This window comes from Tachysurus vachellii, chromosome 24 (assembly GCF_030014155.1).
Source record: "Tachysurus vachellii isolate PV-2020 chromosome 24, HZAU_Pvac_v1, whole genome shotgun sequence".
NCBI lineage: Eukaryota > Metazoa > Chordata > Actinopteri > Siluriformes > Bagridae > Tachysurus > Tachysurus vachellii.
In genome coordinates, this window is record NC_083483.1 from 10,319,827 (window position 1) to 10,347,567 (window position 27,741).

At 38.3% G+C, this 27,741-nt stretch overlaps 2 protein-coding genes across 3 annotated transcripts; both read right to left on the reverse strand.

Moving 5' to 3' along the window:
- Window positions 1-20,941, reverse strand: mcoln1a (mucolipin TRP cation channel 1a). The gene is made up of 15 exons (XM_060859992.1): window positions 20,684-20,941; window positions 13,392-13,633; window positions 13,098-13,265; window positions 10,210-10,366; window positions 9,767-9,848; window positions 9,563-9,659; window positions 7,634-7,733; window positions 7,085-7,191; window positions 6,836-6,985; window positions 4,430-4,531; window positions 3,528-3,650; window positions 3,113-3,229; window positions 2,778-2,867; window positions 2,535-2,665; window positions 1-2,094 (listed from the first exon to the last, which is right to left on the reverse strand). The coding sequence occupies exons 1-15, from the start codon at window positions 20,724-20,726 to the stop codon at window positions 2,058-2,060; spliced, it is 1,746 nt and encodes a 581-aa protein (XP_060715975.1). The 5' UTR covers window positions 20,727-20,941; the 3' UTR covers window positions 1-2,057.
- A 1,754-nt stretch (window positions 20,942-22,695) lies between these two features.
- Window positions 22,696-27,267, reverse strand: trappc5 (trafficking protein particle complex subunit 5). Of its 2 annotated transcripts, none has more exons than XM_060860824.1 (3): window positions 27,211-27,267; window positions 24,870-25,141; window positions 22,696-23,853 (listed from the first exon to the last, which is right to left on the reverse strand). In XM_060860824.1, the coding sequence occupies exons 2-3, from the start codon at window positions 25,137-25,139 to the stop codon at window positions 23,557-23,559; spliced, it is 567 nt and encodes a 188-aa protein (XP_060716807.1). In that variant the 5' UTR covers window positions 25,140-25,141; window positions 27,211-27,267; the 3' UTR covers window positions 22,696-23,556. The 2 variants fall into 2 exon arrangements, with proteins under 2 accessions (XP_060716807.1, XP_060716808.1); XM_060860825.1 differs by having other exon boundaries at window positions 27,215-27,259.
- Window positions 27,268-27,741: the final 474 nt, after the last annotated feature.

Sequence of the window (27,741 nt, forward strand, 5' to 3'; positions counted from 1 at the left end):
TGGGAAATGTTTCCATTTTTTATGAAGAAGGAGCAAGATCCTTAAATAGGTCACAACATTATAGAAAATATTTACATGACATACAACAGATTCAAGGATTTTCTCAGAGGCTGCTGGGAAAAATCTCTGTATTGGATGTGTATCAGTGTTAGAAATACACGTGTGTCGAAACTGATCAAATAACCAGAGACAAAAACAAACAAAAAACAAACAAACAAAAGCACATTGCTCTGCATTAAAAGTGTCCAAAACAGCTATATTTAAAAAAAACAGACATTAGGGGCTTGTAAACTGTTCATCAAGCACAAATAATAATAATAGGTAAAAGACAAAACGGAAAATTAGAATTTTTATAGATTACATAACTCATAAGCAAATCATTACACAAAGAATAGTTTAGTTAGGAATCTTCATCAATGTAAAACATAAGAGTTCAACATAGACTGTACATGTCGATACAAAAGCGTTTGTACACTGATCTCCCAGTTTGTACACTGGTTTCCCACTTTCTACTGTAATGATTAGTCAAATAAATTACAATCAGGGAGACTAGATCAGCCTCAAAGGGAAATTGAGCTTGTTCAAACAAATTGTGCGTTACTGTAGAGTTAAATGCATCCTCTTTACTGCTGGTGCATTTAAAACTCACTATACACATAGAAACTAATTACAATACACATATACATATCTCTCTCTCTCTCTCTCTATATATATATATATAAAAATTAAAATTCTGTACATCATGATTGAGTCTTAAACATGAAAAATAAACAAGTATTGGCACAGTCACAGTCTACTCCAGTTCTTTGAGCTTCTGAACGAATATTAAAGGAATTAAAATCAAGCTTGGCCCCCACATGCTGACCCGTAGTCGCAGTGGCTGTGATCTTTGAAATCCAGAACAGAGCATACGTGTATTCTGTTCGTGATCTAGGTCACATGCCGTCACATGCATTTAGTGAATCCTATTGTTCTGGATCTTAAAGAACTGACGCTGCACCCTGATGAGCTTGTTTACATTCAGGCACAGAAGAACAGAGGAAACCCTTTGAACATACTGTTCAGCTTCTCAAAAGATGTCTGAACCGACCAAAATGTCTTTAATTTCCTATATTTTCCAAACTGGAAATGCATTTTGGAAAATATCTGTAATGCAGCAAAAGAAGAATTAGTTGAGACAATTTTGGCAGAAACACGATTATGGCCCCTCACTTCACTGTTAACTGCAAAAGTCTTGCCTGGATCTGAATGCCTGAACACTGGAACCACAGAGCGAGCTTTCTGAATGGACAGAAGACAGGACTAGGCTAGTAGAGATGCCTCCATGTCCTCATTGGTAAAACGTTGGCGTTCGAATCCAAATCATTTGTTTGAGCAGATATTTTCCTGCTGGAATGTGTGGAGAACGTCAAATATTTCAAAACGGCTCAGTAGATCTAAGAGCAGCTTTTTCTTGTATCCTAGAATCATGAAAAGATCAACGGGGAAGTGATTACTGACGAAATGCAACGTGTGGGGTAGTGAAAATGAGGTACGGTGCAATGGCAGTTTCGTCTTCGTCAAAATGAAAAATTAGACATGCCTCGTCGGTTTAAAACAATGCAAAGACTTTAACATTGGCACTGGTAAATTAAATATAAACATATTTAAGTTAACTTAAATCTAGAAGCTCCTGCTAAGTCACCAGCACACTAAAATCATGTTCAATACGACACATAAAACACTGACATCCTAACATACACTCGTCTTAAATGTGCACTGCACCAACATAGTGCTGCTCTCTGTAGAGCAGGTGACAGACAGAAATAGAAAACAGAAATCTTCTCCTTTCTGTCGCTCGGTTTTGGTCATGCTGTGCTTTTTTTTTTTTTTCTTTCTTTTCAACATCACATCCAGGAGGAAAATCCTCTCTCCTGCAGTGTGTGATGAGTGTGTGGAGGTAAATGTGTATCGCATGTGGCACTTTGTATCTGCATTGACGTTGTTACAAACCAAGGAATCGGTGCACCATCATCACACCGTCACCAGCAGGGAGCATAAGAGCTGTAGTTGAACGACTAGTTCACTAGTAGAACGTCTTCATAAGTGGTGGTTCTGTGAAAAAAGCAGGATTTATTCATCAATAAACAAAATTATGTTCCATCTTACTAGGTACAGGATGTGCTCAGAATTTTTTCCTATTTTTACTAAGTTCACAATTACATTAAAAATGAAAGCAGAAGTTTGTTATTTTTACAACTTTGCACTTCCTGTGAGGCAAAGCAATTTTTTTGAACAGTCGCAACATCGTATTTTACAAAAAGGGGCAGCTCTATCCCACTTGGCAGAGAAGTTAAACTCCAAGCCGGAAATGAACAAACTAGTCGTGATCCGTTGCATGATAAGAAGAGATAAAGGCACAATAATTAGAGCCAGTCAGCATTATAAAAGCTTGCACCTAGCTGCGCAGCAACTAGCTGTTAGTTTAGTGTAAATGTCACTGGAACAGACTCGAACTCTGACAGCTTACACAAGTGTGTGCTGATATGACAGACCTGTCACAGCAGCAGAAGAAGGAGCATGGCGACGACTCCAGTCCACGGAACTTTCCGGAACTGGGTGTGTCTTTGCACTCTGCGATGAACGCGTGTAAATCGGTGATGTGAATGGGCTCCTGAGTTTGGTGCTAATTACAAAAACACAACAAAAAGGACAACCATTCTCAAACACCTTACTATTCAGAAAAAACAAAAACATGTAAAATATAAATTCACCCTCCTGCCAGCCTCGCAGCTTACCTTGATGGTCTCATACGCCCCGGTGATGAGGGCGATGAAGAGCGACAGCACCATGTAAATGAACAGGGAGATGAATGTGTAGAGGTACAACTAGAGAAAAAGACATTTACATCAACACATCAGCAGTAAGAAATATGTACAAGTCTTTGCAATGAACTGAATCGAACCTACAGAAAGGAACATAGATGTTACACAGCAGACACTGTGGTGATCAAATCGGAAAACAAAATGGAGTTAGCAGCGCAAGAAAACGGAAAATGCATAAAAACACTTGTAATAGCACGTCTGTGTGTGTGTGTGTGTGTGTGTAAGCAGTATAATATAATAAAGCACACCTGGCTGAAGATCCACACCAGCGTGCTGCTCTCCTGCATGCCGCTGAATGTGACGAACATGTCGTCTCCGTTTATCAGAGAGAACAGGCACTCGGACACCATGGCCATAGAGCGGAACTGATAGCAAGCAGAGGAACATACATAATATTTATAGATCAGGGTCTGCAGATTCTTTCACAGTTATTAGTGAATATTCAAATACAAAATGTGGCATACTAACAAATACAAATACATCGACCTTCATTGTTAAATAACAATAAAACCGGTCTAATTATTATCTAAATAATGACCATATATAATGTCTAATCGTAAAAGGTATCAGGTAAATAAAAAAATGAAGTAAGCCTCCCAGCTATTCTCAGTCTTTACCCATTACAGCTGTCTCACCGATAGAAAGAGGGCTGTTACGTGTTACCTTAACGTGGTACGGTCCTAAAACGATCCAGCCGCAGAAGCAGTAGCCCAGATAGATCACTGCTACGCAGCAGGAGAAACGGATCACGTTAGGGAACGCTGCTCTCAACGTCACAATCAGAATCTGGAGCACAAGAGGACATTTTCATGCTTTGGTAAACATTACATTAGTTTATGGTTGATTTGACAAATTGAAAGCAAGGACAGAGGTGCGTGTGTGTGTGAGAGAGAATGTGTGTGTTTTCAGTTTGTTAAGAATGTAAAAAAAAAAAAAAAAAAAAAGTATATCTTGATGCGTGCCGTCTACCTGTCAAGACTGCAAGAATGCGTTTCAAAACAAAAACAGATAACGACTGTGTGGGCATTAGATTTTCAGAGGAACAAACTGTCACCACGAAGATAAGAATATCTGACAGTTTTGATCTTGTGGGGTCATTTAGCTAGTCCCTAAAAATCAAGCCTTTTTTGTACACTGCATAAGTAAATAATAATTGGAAGCATGATTAATATTCAAAGTGAAATACTAGCGATGTGAATGAAAGCTTAAATAAGAAAGAAATTGAAGCAGCGGGTTAGGATCGTGGACCTACATCAGGGTCGGCCAACCCGCGGATCCTTACGTTCATATCGAAGTTTGTATTTGTGTCTTTTTAATATGCGTGTTCGCTTCGCTTGAGTTTCGTCAAACGCGCATGTGAGTGGGATGAAAATACCTCAACGTTTCCCAGTAGGAGCAAGATCATTTTAGTAAACAATTGGTGTGAAGTTTGCTCTCAAAATGGCAGGAGGAAAAAAGAAGGTGATGTTCATGTGTGTCCATGTGTATGATGTGGCTCTTTGTGATAACACGGTAAAAAAAAATGTGGCTCTTGGTCTCTGACTGGTTGGACACCCCTGACCTACATTGTACTTCTGGAAGAAGCTGAGGTAGCGAATCACGCCGACCCACACCAACAGTGTTGACGTTCCCAACAAAATGCCACACACGTCATAGGAGGAGATTTCCTAAAAGGAGGAGAAGGAGATGGTGAACATTTGATCATATCATTAGGTTTTAAAAAGGAGTCAAACAACTGAGATCATTTAGGACTTCCCATGACCACTATCCTTAACTAGAAAAACATTGATTGCATTATCATTTATTGCATGATCAGTCACAGCGTATTTTCCAAATAAATAGCAATGTTTAACAATTTCTTTCAGCAAACTTTAAGCACAACTGTATATATTCAGATCTTTATTAATTGATGTCAACGTGTCAATTTCTGATCTTGTTTTAATTTGTAACTGTGATGAACTGTGAACAATTGAATGTAAACAAAAAAAAAAATCACTTATTAAACAAAAGAAATCAACAAAAAGGAGTACTGAGGAACTGAGGAAAAAGTTAGAACATGCTGTGCCCTAATAGCTAGTATTTCCCCCTTGGGCTGAAATAACCTCAATGAGACTTTTCTTGTAGCCATCTGCCAGTTTATGACATCAAATTGAAGAAAATTTCCCCGACTCTTCAATGTAGAATTCTTTCATCTGTGTGATGTTTGTGGGGTTTCTTGCATGTACAGTCTGTTTCGAATCACCACACGGGATCTCAACAGGATTTAGATTACTTTGACTTTGACTGAACATTACTTTATTCTCTTCATTTTTTTTACTTTATAGTGAGTCCTTAGTGAGGATTTATGTCTATGTTTTAGGTCATTGTCATGTTTCTAGGTCCAGTTTATTTCAGCTTCAGTTTTCTCACAGATGGCCTCACATGATCCTCAAGCACCTTCTGATACGATGTAGAGTTGTATGATGATGATCTGACCAGGTCCTGCTGCGGCAAAGCGTCTCCAAACCATAACACTTCCACCTCCATGTTTCACAGTTGGTATGAGGTTCTTTTGCTGAAATGCTGGATTTGGTTTACACTAAACATGCCCTCTAATTATAGCCTCCAAATAATTCAGTTTTAGACTCATCTGTCCAAAGCACATTATTCCAGAAGTCCTGACCTTTGTCTCTGTGTTCTTTGGCAAACTTCAGTCTTGTTCTCATGTTTTTCTTAGACAGTAAATGTTTCCTCCTTGCACACACCCCATGATAATTAAAGCTGTCAGTCTCTTTCTGATTGTCTTTGACATCAACTAAAGTAAGAGCTTGCTGTAGGTCCTGTGATGATATTTTAGGGTTTTTGGAGACTTATTTAAACATCTTGCGGTCTGCTCTTGGGTTGAATGTTACTGCTTGGACGTCCTGACCTGGCCATGTTGCCAGTTGTTTTAAATCTTCTCCACTTGTAAATGATTTTCGGACAGTAGAATGGCTGATTACAGATTCTTTAAAGATCGTTTTACATCTCTTACCAGACTTATAAGAATGAACAATCTTCTTTCTGAAGGTCTTTGAGAGCTTTTTGGATCTCACCATGGTGATACCTCTGACTTCAACAATAAAGAGCAAATTAAACTAAATATCTGAGGTTTAAATAAGACAAGCCTCCTTCAAAATGCGTCCGTCATAATGTTCTAATTATTTACACCTTAATTGTAGGTCATTTTATCTAATTTAAGTACAAATAAATGTAAAGCTGTCCTTACTTATTCCTCACAAATTGGAATTTTTTTTTATTACATTTTACAGATAATTTAAAAAATACTTTTCTTTGGTTTTATTTGTTTAATTATATTACTTGAATCTTTCAATGGGGCACGGTGACTTAGTGGTTAGCACGTTCGCCTCACACCTCCAGGGTTAGGGGTTCGATTTCCCCCACCGCCTTGTGTGTGTGGAGTTTGCATGTTCTCCCCGTGCCTCGGGGGTTTCCTCCGGGTACTCCGGTTTCTTCCCCCGGTCCAAAGACATGCATGGTAGGTTGATTGGCATCTCTGGAAAATTGTCCGTAGTGTGTGATTGCGTGAGTGAATGAGAGTGTGTGTGTGCCCTGTGATGGGTTGGCACTCCGTCCAGGGTGTATCCTGCCTTGATGCCCGATGACGCCTGAGATAGGCACAGGCTCCCCGTGACCCGAGGTAGTTCGGATAAGCGGTAGAAGATGAATGAATGAATCTTTCAATAATGTTAAAATGAAGTTAAATGCTCATATGTTTAACTATGTTCAAAAAACCTCTCCCCTTTCATGGGGTGAAAGCCACCACCAGATGGCCTGGAAAATTTTTCTACCAGTTTTTCACATCTTAAACACATTTATATTTAAAATTGTTTTTTAAAAGACAGTCAAAGTTGACCTGTATGACTCTTCCTATCCTTCCATCATTTTCTAATATGAAAGTCTATTGCTTGCTTTCTTAAAACATGAAGTACCTTGGACTCGATGCCTATCTTTATTAAAGAGCCGGTGATTGTGAGCACGTCACTGATGATGAGCAGGATGTACCAGCCATTGATGAACTCCATCCTGTCCCCCCAGCACACCGTATGATCCAGTTTGTTCTTGAAGTACTTGACAAACTCCTGGAGAAGAAAAGTACTCGTTTAAGCAACAAATTTAAAAAGCATATAGTTGATTTCTTAAGGAGGAGCTCATCAATAACGTATATGTATGTCTCGTACACGCTGAAGGAGGATTCCTCTGAGAATGGAGCGCCCACAGAGCAACAGCGAGATGGCACAAATCAGGCCCACGACCACATCGAAGGCCAGACGGGAGTTGTTCTCCGCTAGACGAGTAGGGAGGAAACAGTGGAAAAATAAGTCAATCTTGTGGAAAAAGAAACACGTGCATGTTTTAGGAAGCAGAACAAGACAAAACAATGACTACTCAACTACAAAAGGCAAAATGGAAAAGTTAAACACTCACAATGCAAAGATCATTCATTTGTTATGTTTTATCTGGTTCTTGTTACATGGATTAAATGGATCCATATTAAATGGCTGCATTGAATATTATATGTCCTATATGAAAGCATCAAGAAGTATAAATCTATAGATCTTTAGGAAGTTTTAATGCTACATTATAATTTATAATATAATTTTATTGAATTAAACAGATTTATTCTAAGAGTAATACAATCATTAAGAGTACAAATTGTTACAAGTGTCTCAATGAAACGGAAAGACTTGATTAGCATCAGTGAGGTGACATGAACCTGACGGTCTCACCATGGCCGGATACACTGGGGTCTTTGCACTCCTTGATAGAGACCTCATTATCCAGACTGATCTTCACCTTGCCGCTGTGAGCCTTATTGTCCAGCACGATCTGATCGAAAAACAACACATTATATTTTCATTACTAAGTTATTAAGAACCTAAAAGGGTAATACATTCAGAATGACTTCCAGAATGACTTGCTAAAACTTGACATTTGGGGACAAACATCTTTCGTCAACATGGACTTTAATGTGTTCTACGTTACCCACAATGCCATTCAACTACCTGAGGGTTTGCCGCTTGCTCTAACGAGACTGGCCGATGCAGCAGCACTTTAGTCCTTTAGTCTGTCCAGCTCTCTTACCTCCTCATCTGTACATTCTGCTCAGAAAAGTTCAGGTCCCAAAGCTTCAATTTTCATGCTAAATCCTCCATCAACACCATCACCTTCGTCACTTAGCAGATTGCTAACAAGCAGAGCCGAGTGTCTGCCATAATTCGGAGCAAATTTGTTGTATGCAGCTGCACTGCATTCTGGGATTTTGAGTCCAACGTTTGCACCAATGTCTTCATTACATCTACAACGGACTTCACAATAATATGACATGTATGATAATATGAACGTCACTGAAAATGGTGAGTGAGAAAATTCAGCACTTGCTCTTTAGTTGTAACAAGCTAACAGCAAAATCTGACCGTTATTCTTTCTCCTATTCAACACCATTGTAAATGCCAGACAACCTCTAACTTCTCAGAGGAATAACAAAAGTACAGACAAAATCAGCCAAAAAATAAGCACCAACATTGATGAACCCAACAATATCAATCAATCGCTAGGTATGTTATGAAATAACTCCAATTATACTGGTTAAGGTTTAACACTGGTGACTGGAAACTGGTCCTAACACAGAACTGTTACTAGTAGACACATGCATTTGACTCTTCTAAAATGAAACTTCGAAATATCAACGGTAAAAGAGCTTTCACTTAAAGGTGGGGTCTCCGATGTTTGAGAAATGCTTCAGAAAACCGAGTCGGGACGACAAACTAAACAAAAATCAAAACAAACGTGTAGCCAATGAGCAGAAAGGGGCGTGTCTTGTCAATATGTGTGGAGAGAGTGTTCAGTGCGCATGTGTGACATTAGCAGAAAGTGGTTTTAACATTGACATGGAGGATAAAAACAAAGAAAGAAAGTGTAGAAAGGTTTACGATAAGGCAAGAAGTAGGACCGTGTTAATATAGGATCAGCTTTCCAGCGCTGGAGAGAACTGAAGGAGCAGGAAGTTGGCGCATATTCACAGATTGGAGTTTCCTGAGTCAATAACTCCTGAGCTAAACGCTGTTACTACACAAATAACACCTCTTTTCTATCGTAGTAATGTAGAGAGGCAGCTATAACCGTGTTTTGTGTAGTAACAGTGTTTAGCTCAGGAGTTATTGACTCGGGAAATTCGAATCTGTGAATATGTGACCAACTTTACTTAAGACGGCGAGGCGCTTTTTTCCTTCTCGAAAGGTGAGTAACGTTGGTTTTGCTTTGTTACACAGAACTAATATATGCCGTCCTTTGCATGATTATGCTTGTGTGTCATTTTTGCTTGTTTATCATAGCTGAAGGGAAGAACAATACGATTGCAGATAAACAAAGACATTTCTTTCCATTAGTTGCCTAGGTTACGTATGTATGTGTGGGCGGAGCTATCAATACAGGGGTGGGACCCATTTGGGTTAGGGGCGTGTTTGTTTTGGTGATTTTATATGTCAACATTGGCTTTCAAAAATCGTAGACCCCACCTTTAAGATCGGACTTCGGTATAAAACCGTGTGAGTGATGTACTGGTTTCTGTTCTACATAAGTAGCAGGTCCTGTTTTACATAATTAAAATATGTTGTGAAAAATACTAACGTAGGCACTGAGCAGATAAGAAAGCTCACCGTGATTAAAAAAGTGTAACAGTCTGGAATCTCATTGTTTATGATGGACTGAAGATTTATAGCCTTTAGTTGAAACTGTATTGTAACATTGATGAGCCTGAAGAAAAGATTAGGAGGAAAAAGGAAGGAAAATCTAATTAAATAACAAACACAATGAAAATCAGAGATGATATTGTGTGATTGTGTTTCACTTGTGAAGCTTACTTGTGAAACTTAAGAGTAAAGTTTTTGTAGTCACTGTTCACGAAGCCGTCGGGTACGTCGAGCGGCGTGACTCCTACGCAATCTACAAAGAGAAAGAGACGGAGAACAAGACGCATATTAAAGATTTCTGTAATCACACGTTCACAAAGGTTGTAGCACGTAGAGCTTCTGCTCATTTTATTGAAAATGGTTTAATGGTTACATGTTTCACCACAGGAGCTACACTAAGAGCCGACAGACGAAGATTAATCGAAACAAAATGGATTTTTAATTAGAATTCACAAGTTTAGCTGATTATTAGGCTTAACAGATGTGAAAAAAATCTGAGGACATGCTGAGTAAGAATTAAGATTTACTGGCTGTGACCTAAATAAGTCCAACTTTAACATTTCTACACGGTTGAATATTTTTATGTATTCATTCTCTGGTTTGACTTCAGATACCTGTTATAATGTGTGGGTCGATGCTGAAGGTATCGTTGGCTGGGTCGATGCGGCCTTTTTTATAATATTGCTGGCAAAGAGACAGAGCGCTGCCATTGAAGCCCACTCCGTACACATACGCGTAGCGTCCCACAGTGGTTTCCGGCAAGTGCAGGTACTGGAGAGACAGGGAAATAGAGGCCGACGATTATTTAGCGATAAATAGTGGAGGAAATAGAGCAGGAGGGTAATTACAAATAAAGGAAGTATGAATCAATTCAAGAATGCTCTTCCTCATACTTTTGTGAAACATAATAATTCAGATTAAACATTAGTCATGCATTGTATACAGAGTCGTTCCCTGTCATGGAGAGAGAAAGAACCTTATAGTGTATTATAGTTACCTTACCTGAAAATGTGTTTGTTACAACATACAGGTCTAATAAATACTCGCATGATATTTAAGATCATGAATAACTGTATTGAGTAAAATGCATTAGCGCTAGAACCAGATTCAGCAGTATTTTTAGGTATTTTTAGTATTTTTAGCTACCAGCTGTGCATCCGTGCCTCAATGTAACTTATATTTACGAACACTTTTACTTTCATTTGTCATATCCAGTTGCATATAGGTGTATTATCTATAGGTTATTATCTAATGGAATATAGCACAGAAGAAAATTCAGTGTCAAATCAAACAACGCTAGTTTCAGTATGGAAGGTTTTCGGTTAAAAACACGCTGAATATAACTACACTTTACTTAAGGCAGTTAAAGCAAATTCAAGAAACATAATAAAGACGATTGTACTTTAGGGAATTGATTAGCTTAAATGAATACTGTACATTTGTTCCCAAGAACTGCTGCTGTAATCATAATTACTGTCCTGTGCTCATTCTAGGACTTTCAGACTTAATAAGCAATTACTGATCATCCATTAAAGGTGGGGTCTCCGATGTTTCAGAAATGCTTCAGAAAACTGATTCGGGACGACAAACTAAACAAAAATCAAAACAAACGTGTAGCCAATGAGCATAAAGGGGCGTGCCATGTCAATATTGGCGGAGAAAGTGTTCAGTGCGCATGTGTGACATTAGCAGAAAGCGGTTTTAACATTAACATGGAGGATAAAAACAAAAAAAGAAAGTGTAGAAAGGCTTACGATAAGGCAAGAAGTAGGACGTGTTAATATAGGATCAGCTTTCCAGCGCTGGAGAGAACTGAAGGAGCAGGAAGTTGGCCGCATATTCACAGATTGGAGTTAAACGCTGTTACTACACAAATAACACCTCTTTTCTATCGTAGTAATGTAGAGAGGCAGCTACAACCGTGTTTTGTGTAGTAACAGTGTTTAGCTCAGGAGTTATTGTTATTGTTAAAACCGCTTTCTGCTAATGTCACACATGCGCACTGAACACTCTCTCCGCCGCATATTGACAAGACACGCCCCTTTCTGCTCATTGGCTACACGTTTGTTTTGATTTTTGTTTTGTTTGTCGCCCCAATGCAGTTTTCTGCAGTATTTCTCAAACATCAGAGACCCTACCTTTAAGCCTGTGCATGAAGGTGTCAGAAACACAATGGCTCAAAGCATCATTCACAGTTTCACGGTCATATAAAACCCAGCAGGAAGTATGGATTCAAGTGGCTCTTCTTTGGTAAATTTATCGTTGCGTCTCAAAGGTACAATTGCGTTACGTTACACAACAATTTATGAAATCCATTTATTTAGAAAATCGTGTAGATTGCATGTTGTGCACTTCATGTTATTCTGGTAGGACAGAAACCTGGTGCTGACGGTGGCTGTATTAAATTGGGCAGCTCAATCTGTGTGTGTTTATAATTTCTCTCAAATAAAACATTAACAATTCAGCAAATTTTACTGGTGTTATATTCTGCTACGTTTAGACCCCCATATAGAACATGTATCTAAATCAACCCTCTTACTGTTGATCATCTTGCAGTAATGGTAGACTTCTCATTGACCACCAGTTGAACTCAAGTTTGACTTCAATTTAGAGCTTCAAACAGACTTGTGCATTATTAAGTAACACGTATAATTTTCTGTCAACCAGCATATCGTCGCTGTTGGGCGGAATCCTCGTATCTCCAACACCATTATTTTTCAGGAAATTAAAAAAAAACACATTTTTTTGAGTTATTAAACATTGTATCGTTAAAGTTGTTATTATACCTTATATTGCTATCATATACTGTTGTGTACCAACATTAACACAACATTTTCCCAAAGTCACGTTTTATCGGAGACACAAGCTTTATGACTTGGGAGATACGAGATTATGCTGTCATTGATAAGAAGGTTACGGACACAGACGTCGCTGCTGCCAGCAGTGTTCAATAAAGTCTGCGGTCACGTTGGGCCTTTTGACAAGAGAAAAGGCTTCAATAGTTAACCAAAGCTAATGACTGTAGTTACATACATCTTCCTAAACTAGAAATATGCCGCGAAGCTCTCCCGCGGAGTGAAGAAGAGGTGGAGTTACGAGATTTCTCAGACAGTTGTCCAATGTCCAATGGAGTTAAGAGATTTGCGCTCAAGCTATTTTCAAGACTTTAGATTGGTTAATAACTTGTAAAAATAACAGACCCACGTGAGGACTGACCAATAGCATCGATATGTGAAAAAATATGGTATTGACAAAATTTGGACATACGAGGTTTCCAACTCAACAGAAAATTAAATTCGCAGGAGGCTTGGCTATAGTTTTTTATTGGTATAGTTTAATGCTAATTGCTATTAAATTAGCTGAGAACACACAGTAGAGTAGTGTACAGTACCATGGCTTTACCATCGCACCCCAATTTACCAATCACAGCAAACCCTGTATTGTTTAAGTGCTTACTTGATGGGTTCTAAGCCACGAATGTAAATTTGTCAGCAGCCTTTACCTGTTCTATTGCATAATAGATGTTGTCATAGACATCACTCTGCGTGTACACTGCCAGCATGTCGTCTGCACCGTCGCTGTAGTCTTTAAGGAAAAGATGTTTAAAAGTAGCTGTGTTTTCTTCTTTAAATGTCACCACCATCTGGTTGCTCAAACCAAACAGTACAAGCTGGAGAGGAAGGGAAAGGGGAGCTGTTAAATCGTTGCTCTTTGTTGCTAATCTGATTTTTTTAAAGCTGCAAAGGGTAAGTTTCAAACGTGCCAAAAGGTCTACTGAATGTCTGTCTTTGCTCACCTGTGCTGTCACTATGATGATCTTCACAAGCTGCAGGAACAGTTTATATGGCTTTCTTCCCTTGGCATAGTACTTATCACAAGGGCTCATGAAGAAATATTTTAACTTCCTCCTCAGCTCTTCCTCTTCCTCGTCCATGGTGACCCAGGTACCGGTCGGCGGGTATAGCTTGGAGTTGCCATGGTCAGTTTTGCCGTCTTGGGAACCATAGCAAGTCACTGGAGACAACAATCGGTCCCTTTCTAAAAGAAGAAAAAAAACACCAACAAAAAGGTAAGATAAGAATCAGCTGACGTGTAATCTAATCTTCTTCAGGTTTTTACATTGCAACATGCCAGAGATTGCTTTTGGGTTTAACCCATTATTGAAAAATCATAATATGTGAAAGGTAGTAGGGACTGGTTAGCATTATGCAGGTAACTGCCACAAAACTGTGTTGCTGGTAGACATCAAACATGCATGTGTTTATTGGAAATATTCCTGGATGCAACAGAGGAAATAATCTTAATATTTGAATGTACGCAATGCAGTACAATATTCAGGAGCTGTTCCATCTCTCGAGACACTGCAGCCATGACACGGAGTGAAGCACAAGGCATCATGTACAAGTTAACACTCTCATCCTCCAGGGAACCTGAACCCAGAGGCAGGTAGGAGAAAATTCAGAATCAGGAAATCTGTGGCTTTGTCTGGTGCCCAAAGGCAATCAATTGCCCCTTTTTCACCAAAAAGAACCGGGTGCTGGTTCAGAGCTAGTGCTGGTGCAAAGTTGGTTCCACTGGCGAACCTTCTAAGAACCAGTTTGCCTTTCCATGGGATAGAGAGCCATCACAGAGCCGAGTGTGATGTCACTGTATACGTGTCACGTGTCCAAGCAACTTTAGCGCAGCAAACACAAACACATCAACAATGGCGGATGTTGATTTACTGTTAATGCTCATGGCTTTGTGAACCTACATTAAGGTTTTTTTATTATTACCACAGAAAAAAGTTAGCCTTAGCATGTAGCTGCCTACTATCATGTGTGCTGGTAATGTATCATATCGCGGTAAAGTAAAAGTGTATTAAACATTAGTATACTTAAGGTACATTATCAAATGCGCTAACAGTAGCCCCGCCCACAGCCCCTAACACAAGAGGTTCTTAAGTCTAGACCAGCAACGTTTTGGTGCTACTTAAGAACCACTTTTCCTGGTCCAGAGCCTGTGCTTTGGCTGTCGAAAAAGAAAGAACTGGTTCTAAATTAGGCTCCGAACCAGCACTCAAACTGCCTCGGTGGACAAGGGGCAAATGTGAATATTTCTTTTCTCTCCAGCAGGTCACCTTGATATTCTCTCTTTCTAAGAGCCCAGAACTTACCTAGCATCCCTGTTCCTCCAAAAGTAAGTTAAATGCCAAGACGACATCAAGCTACAAGGTCATACAGCATAGCTCAGAGGTCATACAGTCGTTTTATACGTAGTATCTATGAATAAATACACAGACTGTTGAGCGTTTGAGCGACTGTTGGGCCATTTAAATGATTCTAAAAGTGTTTTTTATTTTGTTTTTTGGACCTGTAAAGACCCTGTAGCTGGAAGTGTCCTAGTAAGTGGTTTAAACAGACTAAGCGACAGAGGAAGGATGGCCAGGATTGCTTAGTGAAGATGTCAGAAAATCAGAGCCACTGTATAGAGCAGAAAAACACTGGAAGTGAAAATTAAAACCAAGCAGGAAAACCTGCTTTAACCGAGCTGAGAAGATTCAAGAACAAAAGAATAGTTTGTCTATAAAATGCCTTTATAGCATGAGTCAGCAGAATGTGTGAAGCTTTTGTGGAACACGTGAAGCATTTTTAAGGCTCATGTTAACAATTCTCACCTTAACCCTTCAACATAGCAGTATTCACTCAGTGACTAACATGAATTACAGGATTAGAATTAACAGGATGATTAAAAGTGGCTGTCAATCACCATAATGATCAGAAAACCATCTGTGACAGGATTTAAATATCTGACCTCTCCTTCTGAGATGTGTCTTCCTTACAAGAGAAAATTCTTAATAATCAGAGAACATACGGGTGTGTTTAGCCTGTCGAGCCTGCGACACTGATGACAAGTGATAGAGTCAATCATGTAAGGGTATTTAAATGGAAAAAATCTCATCTGTTCAGCTCTTGCATGCGCCACATATTCTCTGTGCTGGGTTTAAGCAGGATGGCCCATGCTCCTGCTGTCAGACAGATGCACAAGTGTGACAATCACAGGTCATATCTAGGCCCATCAGTCAACACAGAGCCTCCCACAGTGACACACAACACGCACCCACACCATCCAAGACTAAAGAACACAAAACCATCGACAAAAAAGCTTAACATGGCGTCACCACAAATTGCTGCCCTCGAACGTCTCCACGCTCGGTTCTTCTCTGACAAAGCATGAAGCATACGGCCATCAAATAACACCACAAAGCTCCTGACTCATTTTGACCATTAGGGATTTTTTTTGTAATGTCATTCAAGTGAAAAAGACGCATCAACAAGGAAAAAAACGCATCAACAACTAAAAGTCAAAATTCATGCTGCTGCAATAGAAGTCAAACTAGACTGGCTAACAACGAGGTATAGTCTGTGTAGACTGATCTATATCTGATGGACTGATCTTTATAGTCTCTATACATTCAACATATCAAAAATCATGATCTAATATTCAAATAAATTAAAATGTAATAAATAAAAAGAAGCAACATTATGGTATGTTGGGCAAAGTGCCTTATTTGTTTGCAAATTTGCCTCGCACCTCTAGAGCTGGGGGTGTAATTCCTGCCCCCGTCCTGTGTGCACAGAGTTTGCATGTTCACCCTGTGCTTTGGACGGTTTTACTCCAGATCCTCCTGTTTCCTCCCGCAATCCAGAAACATGCATAAACTGACTATCATTTCTAAATTGTGTGTGTATGATTGTGTCCTGCAATGTGTTTGCCCCCGTCAAGTTTGTCCGCTTCCTCGTGCCCCAAGCCCACTGGGATAGACTCCAGTTTTTTCACGACTGTGTGTAAAAAACCCAGTCTATTTTTCCTAATGTCCAAAATGTCAGAAAACACAACGTGATATAATTTATCACAACATTAAGATTACTAGTATTACCATACTTTTGCTCACATAATAAGTAAGACACATGAGGGTTACAGCACTCGTGATGAGAATGCCAAGATGTAGCTAAGGAAACTGCATCAGCATCAGCTGCAACACAATGTATTAGTTATTGGACATTTTAAATAGTATGGATTATACCACGCTTTGTAACGAGCGACAGGTTGAGCTTTGTGTGAAATGTAGGGCAAGTTGTACAGTCTGGATTACAAGTGACTGTAATGTCTCAGACGTGCAACTGAGTCATGGTACAACTGAATTAAGTCCTCAAGACAAAAGCACATGTTGATCATAACCCACTGAGTCTTAGTCCCACCAGACGTGACTCGACTGTCAAATTATATGACTTAACATACACGAGTGACTTGCTTATTCTCACGTACATACGTAGCCGTGTGTGGTCAGCTGTGGTGAGCCGAGATTTCCCAATTCTGCTGCCACGGCCATCCTGCATTGCACATTTTAGTGTTTTCCTGTTCTGACGTTCCTCATGACCTCATGAATTTGACCCTTGATTTATATCTGGTGTGTTGAGAAAAACTGAAATGTTCAGAAATCCTACAGGCTTCACTTAAGTCTTAAACTTGGATGACTAAAATCCGTTGGTATTTGGGGCAAATTTATTTTAACATGACGCAAAAAGTTTCACTGTTTTTTTTAGGACAAAGGCTTTTTCAGTACTTCCTTAAAAAAAATTATTTGAATGTGTCATATGAGCCTTATCTGAGCTAGATTAGTTTTACCTGGCAAGGAATTGTAATCCAAGTATTAGTGGTGAGATCCTTATTATATTCCAGCGTTTATACAATTCTCATCAAATCGGCTAGAGGTAGCGACAATCAAAGTTATTGTTTTGTTTTATTAATAATTAAATCGCTGAGACCAAACCAATGCAAGACTTGCAAGAATTTGGATTTAAATATTTGCATAGTAATATATGTTCGAGGTCTAGAGATGTTCCTAAGACGCTTGTAGTTATTTCTTGATCATAAAAATGTGAATGATTGTAGTATTCTGCTTAGGCATTACACAATTGTGTAACGCTACATGATTCATTGATTAAGTACTAAAAAAATAAAATAATATGAACCGCAACAGCTTCTGAGCTTTTACTTTAAAAAGAGAGCAAAAGAATTCATTAACACTCTCCGGTCTGATGAGTGATGATTAGTGATCACCTGTCTTGCTCACAAAGAAAATAAGCTGATGGTAGAAAAATGTTTTTATTCTTCACTTCACTTTCAAAATAGACACCTCCTCTGTTCCAAAACCCATCTCATCTGTTCCAAAACCCATCTCATCTGTTCCAAAACCCATCTCATCTGTTCGGAAAACCATCAAATCCGGTAAGATGAACACTAAAGCCATGAACAAATCACTTTAAGTGTTAAAGTTTGCCCTTGTCACCATTTAGTCAGTTTAATTAGGAAATGCATAAAAGTAGACCTTTGCACATTGTAGTTGCTCACCCTTGCATCATGGTCATGTGTAATTGTAACTTGTTATGTGTAAGTAGTCACAGAAAAACAACTCTTTCAGACTGTCAAACCTCCATCATAGAGTAACGAAGCTAAGAACTACCTGGAGCTCTGACTGACCATTTGAACTGATAATAATAATTTCAGTATAATGACAGCTAATATATTTGACCTCTTATAGCATCCATTACACTGTTATTAGTTGGTGCAGAAAACAAAACAGGACAGAAACAGACTGCAACGCACGGTTAAAACAGCAGAAAAGATAATTGGTGTAACAGATTTGTAACAGTAGTAGTAGTATCAGTAGTAATAGAATAATAACTACTGACCCTTCACATCCCGGACATCTCTTTCAGCTCCTCCCAAGTCAAAGCTTTTATTGTCATTTCAACCGCATATAGATGTTGCAGTACACAGTGAAATGAGACAACGTTTCTACAGGACCAGGGTGCTACATGGCACAAAGACAGAGCTAAGGACTTCACTCCCTTCTCTCAGGTGCTACAGAACTTTGCTTACTAAAACTGACAGACACAGGAACAGTTTCTTTCCCCAGGCCCTTTATCACCCTGATTAACACCTCACCGTAATTATATTCCCTGCTTCATATCTATAAGTACTGCATTATCAGATCTGTCAGTCATCACATCATCCGTATACGTTACACACACTACTGCTGCTGTATGTTGTACAAAAAGCATAATATTGCACAACATTATTTGCACTTCTCACACTTCATGTACATAACTGATAAGTCATATATTCTGTATTCATATTTAATACTCATAATATCTTTCACATCTGTATTGTCTTGTATAGTATAGTGTTATTTATGTCTGTATTGTCTTGTATAGTATAGTGTTATTTATGTCTATATTGTCTTGTATAGTGTTATTTATGTCTGTATTGTATAGTATAGTGTTATTTATGTCTGTATTGTATAGTATAGTGTTATTTATGTCTGTATTGTCTTGTATAGTATAGTGTTATTTATGTCTGTATTGTATTGTATAGTATATTGTTATTTATGTCTGTATTGTATTGTATAGTATAGTGTTATTTATGTCTGTATTGTCTTGTATAGTATAGTGTTATTTATGTCTGTATTGTATAGTATAGTGTTATTTATGTCTGTATTGTATAGTATAGTGTTATTTATGTCTGTATTGTATAGTATAGTGTTATTTATGTCTGTATTGTATAGTATAGTGTTATTTATGTCTGTATTGTATAGTATAGTGTTATTTATGTCTGTATTGTATAGTATAGTGTTATTTATGTCTGTATTGTATAGTATAGTGTTATTTATGTCTGTATTGTATAGAATAGTGTTATTTATGTCTGTATTGTATAGAATAGTGTTATTTATGTCTGTATTGTATAGTATAGTGTTATTTATGTCTGTATTGTATAGTATAGTGTTATTTATGTCTGTATTGTCTTGTATAGTATAGTGTTATTTATGTCTGTATTGTATAGTATAGTGTTATTTATGTCTGTATTGTATAGAATAGTGTTATTTATGTCTGTATTGTATAGAATAGTGTTATTTATGTCTGTATTGTATAGAATAGTGTTATTTATGTCTGTATTGTATAGAATAGTGTTATTTATGTCTGTATTGTATAGTATAGTGTTATTTATGTCTGTATTGTATAGTATAGTGTTATTTATGTCTGTATTGTCTTGTATAGTGTTATTTATGTCTGTATTGTATTGTATAGTATAGTGTTATTTATGTCTGTATTGTCTTGTATAGTATAGTGTTATTTATGTCTGTATTGTATAGTATAGTGTTATTTATGTCTGTATTGTATAGAATAGTGTTATTTATGTCTGTATTGTCTTGTATAGTGTTATTTATGTCTGTATTGTATTGTATAGTATAGTGTTATTTATGTCTGTATTGTCTTGTATAGTATAGTGTTATTTATGTCTGTATTGTATAGTATAGTGTTATTTATGTCTGTATTGTATAGTATAGTGTTATTTATGTCTGTATTGTATAGAATAGTGTTATTTATGTCTGTATTGTATAGTATAGTGTTATTTATGTCTGTATTGTATAGTATAGTGTTATTTATGTCTGTATTGTCTTGTATAGTGTTATTTATGTCTGTATTGTATAGTATAGTGTTATTTATGTCTGTATTGTCTTGTATAGTGTTATTTATGTCTGTATTGTATAGTATAGTGTTATTTATGTCTGTACATTTGAGAGTCACAAACAGCTGGAACCAAATTCCTTGTGTGTGTGAACGCACTTGGCCAATAAACTGATTCTGATTCTAATATAAAGCATTATATATAATATATATATATATATATTCTGTATAGTTTGATCAGATGATATTATTTAGAGAGAAGTGCTGATTCAGCTTAAGTTCCTCTGCAATGTATGTCTGTCTATTTATTTATTTATTTATTTAATGATCAGATTCAGGACTTATTTAAGTTTGTTTCCTGACGTTGCATTTGTTTGTTTTGATTGTGAGCTACTAAAAACACCAGCAGGCTTTTCCTGCCATTTTAGTTTTACAGCAGGACCAAAACTCTCTCTTTACACACCGGTGTTTTGTGTCGTTCTGTTTTGGATGAGACTGAACCATTCACAAAACCTTTTAGTTTGATGTTTAGCATAAAGTGCTAACCAGAGAGCGTAAATAACTACAGCTGACTTACCGGTAGCGTCGTGAATGAGGTTATTCTGCTCCACCACGGCCATGTTGACAGCGCGAGACAAATATCCGTCATAAAAAGCGAGTCTGGGTCACGATTCATTAAAATAATGATAAAAAACTGTAACGTTGCGCAAAAATAAACGATTCGCGTTTGTTTTTCTTGTTCGCGCGCACCAGCTCGTGCGTCCCGGTCGCCTCGCGCTGTTCCGTAGGTCTAAACGGACAGACAGAAAAGCGGCTCGCGCTTACATACAGCGGTCACGTGACTACAGCGCGTGACGGCACGCTTCTCTTCCCTTTCACTCTTCAGGCGGTTTGCTTGCTTGCACCGAGCTTTTTATTTTATTATTATTACACCGACTCAAAAACGTTTAAGATACCGAATTTTAACCGGATGCTCCTTCTGACCAGACTGTGGTTAACGATTTTCAGGGTAAAGTCGCTAGTGCATTCGAAGAGTCACCTGGTGACGTCACTGGGCGACGTCTATACTGTTGATTCACGTTCTAACGTCTGTAGCACAACTGTACATGCAATGTAGTTATTTTTTATTCTCTTTTCTCTCTCTTTCTCTCTCTCACACACTCTCTCTCTCTCTCTCTCTCTCTCTCTCACTCTCACTCTCTCGCTCGGAAGCGTATGACACTAAACAATTTCTGTGACTCAACCCTTTGGGATAAACTGGAGCATGACTGCACCCCAGACCTCCTCGGTTAACGTCGCTGTCTGATCGCACTAATGCTCTGGTGATCTAGTGGAAAGCTTTCCCTGAACAGTGGAGCACGTTATAACAGAAGACGAAGAACGTTTATATCCAGAGCGACTTACATTTTATCTAATTTTTTTTACAACTGAGCAATTGAGGGTTAAGGGCCTTGCTCAGGGGCCCAACAGTGGCAGCTTGGTGGACCTGGGATTCGAACTCTCAACCTTCCGATTGGTAGTCCGACACTTAATGTTCGAATCCCAGGTCCACCAAGCTGCCACTGTTGGGCCCCTGAGCAAGGCCCTTAACCCTCAATTGCTCAGTTGTCTGAAAGCCGATCTCTGAAAGCCAATGTTGACATTTGAAATCACCAAAACAAACACGCGCCTAACCCAAATTGGTGTCACCCCTGTTTTGATAGCGCCGCCCCACACATACATACGTAACCCAGGCAACTATTATGGTGGAACCTGCTGGGGCAGATGGCCGAGGGGATATTTTTATCAGTAAATGAACTCAATGAGTAATACTATGGTAATACACGTGTGTTTTTGTAGTACTGTGTGTTGTACCGTGAAAGGTTTAGCTCCGTTTCAAGCGGAAGACGACGTTCAACGCCTAGAACCCGAAGGCGGAGGTAACGGCAGAGGTATCCGCCATGTCAATCCTTCAATCGCTTTTGGTTAATGTCAGACATGAGCACTGAACACTCTCTGCTCATTGGCTACATGTTTGTTTTGTTAGTCGGCCCGACTCGGTTTTCTGAAGCTTTTTTGAAACATCGTGCACCCCACCTTTAACCGCTAGGCTACCACATCACATTATTATTATTCGTCATATATACATTATGTGTATATTCTTTCTTCACATGTTCCAACATAAGAAGTTGGGGTCTAAGCACAGGGTCTGGCATGAAACCGCAACCCTAGAGCAGTGATAGCTAGGGGCCTTGCTCAAGGGCCCAACAGTGGTGGTTTGGCAGTGCTGGAGCTTGAACCCCGATCCTCTAAACAACAACCCACTTTGTTACGGTTGTGTCTCAACCGCTTGAGCGTCCACTGCCAACAGCAAAGGGAAACTAAATCTGGAAAGGGATGTTCAGCAAGAACGCATGAATGTTATAGTTAGGGGTGACGTATTTCATATTCACATCGTGGCCACTTTAATAAAAACATTGTTAGTCACACAAAGACATTCATGTATGGCTTTATAGTACATACGGATAATACAGTCTAACATGCGAGGACGCAAGACGGTATGTGCCTTGATTGAAATATGACTATTAAAGAATAAACAAAGATTAAGAGTTCTCAATAATATGGGTGTCACATTTATTATGACAAATTAGAGGTAAATAAGTACAGTACATTTTTCCCCTCAAAAAAACAAAAACGTACAACTTCAAGTTTGGAATGTGATATAGTGAGAAAAGTGAAAGCTTAAAGTAATCCAAGCGTTGAGGAAATGACGCTGCACACTGGTGTGAGGGGGAAAAAACACAAATGCAAGCTACCAGTGAATTGTGAGCACACAGTGCACCTTAAAGTGGAAAAACTACATCACCTTTACTCGTAATTGTAAAGGCTAAAGACTTTATGTCGAATATTCTGTCCTTATCCAAACACTTACAGTACAATTAGAGTAAAGATTAATAATTATTTAATGAAAATACTCAGTGTGATTATTCATCAGTTTTCTCATGATAGCAAATGCAGATGTAACAAGGGGGACTAGCTTGAGGCAGAGTTATCAGAGAACTGGTACGACCCATTGTAGGGGTGTTCAAAGCTAACTTATTTATGCTATTCTTTCATTTTAACTGTTTATTATTGCAATATTTTTTATCTCTAATGGATTATGAACAGCCAAAACCTTTTTTTTAATTAAAGGTTTCTTCTCTAAAACCATAATTTTATCCCCAAGTTAAAAAATTTAAACCATCCATTACCACTTTAAAGAAACTTAAGATTTCTTGCTAACTAAAAAAAAATGAACAATGTAAATTGTTGAGGAACATGTGATCTGTTGTTAAACCTCTGCTATCACATCACTCCCTCAATCACACCGCTGAATCTCTGACCTCCAGTCGAACACTCAGCCTTATTGGAACTTCAGTATCAGTTAGGGGAAAGGGCAATTTTCCTCAGAGGTCTAAAAACCGTGCCGTCTTATCTACCATCCAGAGTCTTGTCACGAGCAATGACAGCTTCATCAAACTTAATCATCAGCGTGGTTCCTTTATGCCAGTGCACTGTGACTTTGGCTGGAAATCCACTGTGGGTCAAAATGGCCTCCACGATGCCACCTGTGAAGGCTGCACAGTTCAGCGTGCTGTTCTCTTTCGGCACGGAGATGTACGCATTAATCAGAGGCTCTTTCTCGATGATGTAGTAGGTCTTGTCGTCATCGTTGGCCTGCTCCAGTTTATCTGCTTCCTTCCCAAACAGGGCCTTCCATACGTTTACCTAAATGTGTGTGTGTGTGTGTGTGTGTGTGAGTGAGAGAGAGAGAGAGAGAGAGAGAGAGAGAGAGAGAGAGAGAGAGAGCATGGAATGAAGATAAAAGTCAAATATGGATCGTGTAGGATGATCTGTTGCCTTGTTCTCATTATCTCACTGGAATGAGTTCAGTGACACTACAACAGTGACACAAAGCTATGGTTTGTGAAGGCCAGAGTCCAGTATAGGTTGATTTTACTGCTTTAACTAGATATCCACCTAATATGAAATCTGGTATGGAATAAAACACAACAGGGCAAATGATGAAATATATGAAAATGATTGGGTGGTGTGATGTGGCAAGGGATGAAGCGTGTTATGGTTGTCACCCTGATGTGTTTAATTCCTTGATGATCCCCGTTTTTTGATGCATTAATACATACTTAAGTAATATTACATTAGATTCAAACTCATTTATAAAGAAGGATAGTAATTTCTCCATAACGACACATTTTAGACTGTAGACACTATACATATTTTGTAGAGCAGCAGAGCTGATATGTGCTCATATGAAAAATGTGGCTCATGTGATGTGGACACTGCAACCATTAACAAGTCTTTGTCAGCTGAGGGCTTTATTGTAGCAGGTTAAATCGATAAAAAGACGCCAGCTCAGTGACTGGCAGTTTTGGTACCAAACTAGTTCTTTGTGAAGGGAATTCCAATATGCCCTATCTCAGAAAATTCCTTATAGTATATTCACTTAATACCAAGACTAATTTCATATTTGTGCAGTAATCTTTATTTTTCTTGCACTTACAGTACTGGTCTCCAAAGGTGCAACCTGATTGGTTACAAGATAGTAAGGTTCTTTCAATCCAACCATAACACACCCTGACTTCATGGAGCTCACTTTGTGCACATATAAATTTGTGTCCACATACGTTTGGCCATATACTGCATCATTTATGTGACTTTCAGGACACACTTTCAGGTTTGGGTATAAAACCTAAGCCAACAGTAGAATGTACATGTATACACACCTTGATAAACAGCAGGATATTTAGCACTTTGGTCTCCCTCTTGCTATTTTTCTCCCTGATCACGAGGACGTCCAGCAGGCTGGACCCTACACCTTGGCCCATATCGGCGAGTCGGCCCTGCAGCTCTGCCACAGAGTACACACGGCTCTGACAGTACTGCACCATCTCTGAGAAGAGCAGTGCAAACGCACTCACGCTCACCTCCGTCTTGGCTCGGGCGAGTGGCCGCTCCAGGATGGCGGACTTGCCTTTGGTGAAGCGATTTTCCATTTCTGAAAATAAAAATTGGGAGGCTGTTTAACCTACAGTATATACCTGTATAACCTTTAACCTGTATAACGTCTCGCTCTCTCTCTCTCTCTATATATATATATATTTATATATTTTCTGGAAAAGTCCATTTATTTCAGTAATTCAACACAAATAGTGAAACTCATGTATTATATAAATTCAGTACACACAGCACACAGACTGACACAGTTTAAGTCTTTGGTACTTTTAATGATTTTGGTACTTTTGTGATGATTTTGGATCACATTTAACAAAAACCCACCAATTCACTATCTCAAAAAATTAGAATATGGTGACGTGCCATCAGCTAATCAACTCAAAACACCTGCAAAGGTTTCCTGAGCCATCAAAATGGTCTCTCAATTTGGTTCATTAGGCTACACAATCATGGAGAAGACTCAATCATTGACACCCTTCACAAGGAGGGTAAGCCACAAACATTCATTGCCCAAAAAGCTGACTGTTCACAGAGTGTTGTATCCAAGCATGTTAACAGAAAGTTGAGTGAAAGGAAAACATGTGGAAGAAAAAGATGCACAAACAACCGAGAAAACTGCAGCCTTGAGAGCTTTGTCAAGCAAAATTGATTCAAGCATTTGGGTGAATTTTACAAGGAACGGACTGAGGCTGGGGTCAAAGCATCAAGAGAAACCACACACAGACGTGTCAAGGAATTTGGCTACAGTTGTCGTATTCCTCTTGTTAAGCCACTCCTGAACCGCAGACAACGTCAGAGGCGTCTTAGCTGGGCTAAGCAGAAGAAGAACCTCTTTTTAAATGAGAGCAAGTTTTGTATTTCATTTGGAAACCAAGGTCCTAGAGTCTGAAGGAAGGGTGGAGAAGCTCATAGCACAAGCTGCCTCAAGTTCAGTGTTAAGTTTCCACAGTCTGTGATGATTTGGGGTGCAATGTCATCTGCTGGTGTTGGTCAACTGTTTGTTTTGAAAACCAAACTCACTGCACCCGTTTACCAAGATAGCTGATGATGCTGAAAAATGCTGATTTCATTTTCCAGCAGGATGTGGCACCTGCCCACACTGCCAAAAGATGTTTAAATGATGTATGTGTGTGTATATAGTGTGTATGTGTGTGTATAGTGTGTATATATAGTGTGTATGTGTGTGTGTGTATATATAGTGTGTATGTATATGTGTGTGTGTGTATATATACTGTGTATGTATGTGTGTGTGTGTATATATAGTGTGTATGTATGTGTGTGTGTGTGTATATATATAGTTTGTATGTGTGTGTGTGTGCATGTGTATGTGTGTGTATGTATGTGTGTATATAGTGTGTATGTATGTATGTATGTATGTGTGTGTATATAGTGTGTGTGTGTGTATGTATGTATGTATATGTGTGTATATAGTGTGTGTGTATGTATGTATGTATGTATATGTGTGTATGTATGTATGTATATGTGTGTATATAGTGTGTGTGTGTGTGTATGTATATGTGTGTATATAGTGTGTTTGTGTGTATGTATGTATATGTGTGTATATAGTGTGTGTGTATGTATGTATGTATATGTGTGTGTGTATGTATGTATATGTGTGTATATAGTGTGTGTGTATGTATGTATGTATGTATGTGTGTATGTATGTATGTATGTATGTATATGTGTGTATGTATGTATGTATATGTGTGTATATAGTGTGTGTGTGTGTATGTATATGTGTGTATATAGTGTGTGTTTGTGTGTATGTATGTATGTATGTATGTATGTATATGTGTGTATATAGTGTGTGTGTGTATGTATGTATGTATATGTGTGTGTGTATGTATGTATATGTGTGTATATAGTGTGTGTGTATGTATGTATGTATGTATGTATGTGTGTATGTATGTATGTATGTATGTATATAGCAATGCTCTGCTAGCTTGGTTCCCATAGCTAACCCAGGTTAACCACCGTGCTAAGTCATGTTACAATTCAACATCTTATGAATAAATTATTAAAGAGTAAATCAATCAACGATTTCTGCCGCATTTACACCAGAAAGTATGTTTTATATTTAACACGTAAAGGTTTTTACTCTTTAATGCTTACCTACTGATTGAGCTGCTAACGATGTGAAGCCAGAACGTCAACACAACACACACTAGTCCATAAAAAAGACATGTTTCAAAATAAAAGCCAGCAAATTAAATAACCAACCAATTAACCAACCATTTTATCAACCAAACAAATATATAGGTTTAATGGAGTTTATATATAATGTATAAATATAATGTAATTCATATAATATTCTTTATCACTGTAGTGTATTTTTAGTATTTTTATTTTCAGAATAATATAGAAGTACATACTCATAAGTATTGTTTGATGATATTTTAACATGTTCTTTAGTACTGTAGAGTGTGAAATTTTAATATTTGTTCTAGTTTAATGTGATATTTAAAAATACTATCTGCATTATTAGTGTGGAATTTTATTTCATTTTTTCCATAATCTCTTGTATGGTCATGCTTTAGTATATAGGTATATGATAGCCTAGTGCTTAAGGTATTGGGCTACAAATCCAGAAGGTTGTGAGTTCAAATCCCAGGTCCACCAAGCTGCCACTGCTGGGATTATGAA